This window comes from Cynoglossus semilaevis, chromosome 18, assembly GCF_000523025.1.
Source record: "Cynoglossus semilaevis isolate Cse_v1.0 chromosome 18, Cse_v1.0, whole genome shotgun sequence".
Taxonomy (NCBI): domain Eukaryota; kingdom Metazoa; phylum Chordata; class Actinopteri; order Pleuronectiformes; family Cynoglossidae; genus Cynoglossus; species Cynoglossus semilaevis.
In genome coordinates this window covers 5240689-5241475 of record NC_024324.1, presented here as the reverse complement: position 1 = coordinate 5241475, position 787 = coordinate 5240689, and the positions used below count along the sequence as shown (strand labels likewise).

The window sequence follows — 787 nt, the reverse complement described above, 5'->3', positions numbered from 1 at the left end:
CAGGAACCGGAGAAAAAAAAAGCAATTATTGAGAAAACAATCATCATCACCTGCCAATAGGGCTTTTGATTTGTATAATATGGGAACCGTGAGAGGCTGGGACTTCGAAATCTTTAAATGTCTAGACTGAAATTTTTTTTTTTTCCTAGAATAACGACAGTCCTACCCTTTTCAGTATTTATATATTTGTTTTGTACATAAATAAATACTATCTGTCACAGAGTTGAAGTAGCTCAGATACTGTACCATGTCGTTCCGGCCAAAGAAGGTGTACACAGCGAACAGGTAGTAGTCGAAGAGCTGGGACACACAGTGGATGACGTCAAAGGCGATCGGCTTCAAGATGCTCATCATCTGCATGTACTTCCCTGCACGACGACAACACACACAGACAGTAAATAAGATTTGAATGAGTTCTTCCCATTACGTCCCACAGTGTCACATTTACTGTGGGCTTCGCCACACGCTCCAAGGACCGCGCAGTGAAATGGCTGTGTTCTTAAATAAGTCATGGAGAAGATTAAAATAGTACGTTCAACTAATTTAAATTAATCCCAGTGGAACCACCAGGTTCTTCGAGGGGGACTGGGGGGGGGGGGGGGGGGGGGAGCGTAACAGAAGAACGCCGCTTTTGCATACACTTGAGGGCAAGGATTTAATTTAACAGGAAGGTAATAAAAGCAATAAGTGCAGAGGAACAGGGGTGTAACAGGGTTACCATTGACTCAGAACTGATGAATGTGGGGAAAAAAAAGAATAAACTCAATCTCCGCAGCTTTTGCCACTG

At 43.1% G+C, this 787-nt stretch overlaps 1 protein-coding gene across 6 annotated transcripts in view; it reads right to left on the bottom strand.

Moving 5' to 3' along the window:
* vps50 (VPS50 subunit of EARP/GARPII complex) overlaps positions 1-787 on the bottom strand; it is a 62633-nt gene that overhangs the window by 22575 nt on the left and 39271 nt on the right. For all 6 annotated transcript variants that reach the window (XR_003052642.1, XM_017041365.2, XM_025065101.1 and 3 more), the window contains exon 21: positions 247-368. Coding sequence is in view for 5 of the 6 variants with exons in the window: in XM_017041365.2 (XP_016896854.1) it covers positions 247-368 (122 nt within the window). In the remaining variant the exon portion in view is untranslated. The remainder of the gene's footprint in view (positions 1-246; positions 369-787) is intronic.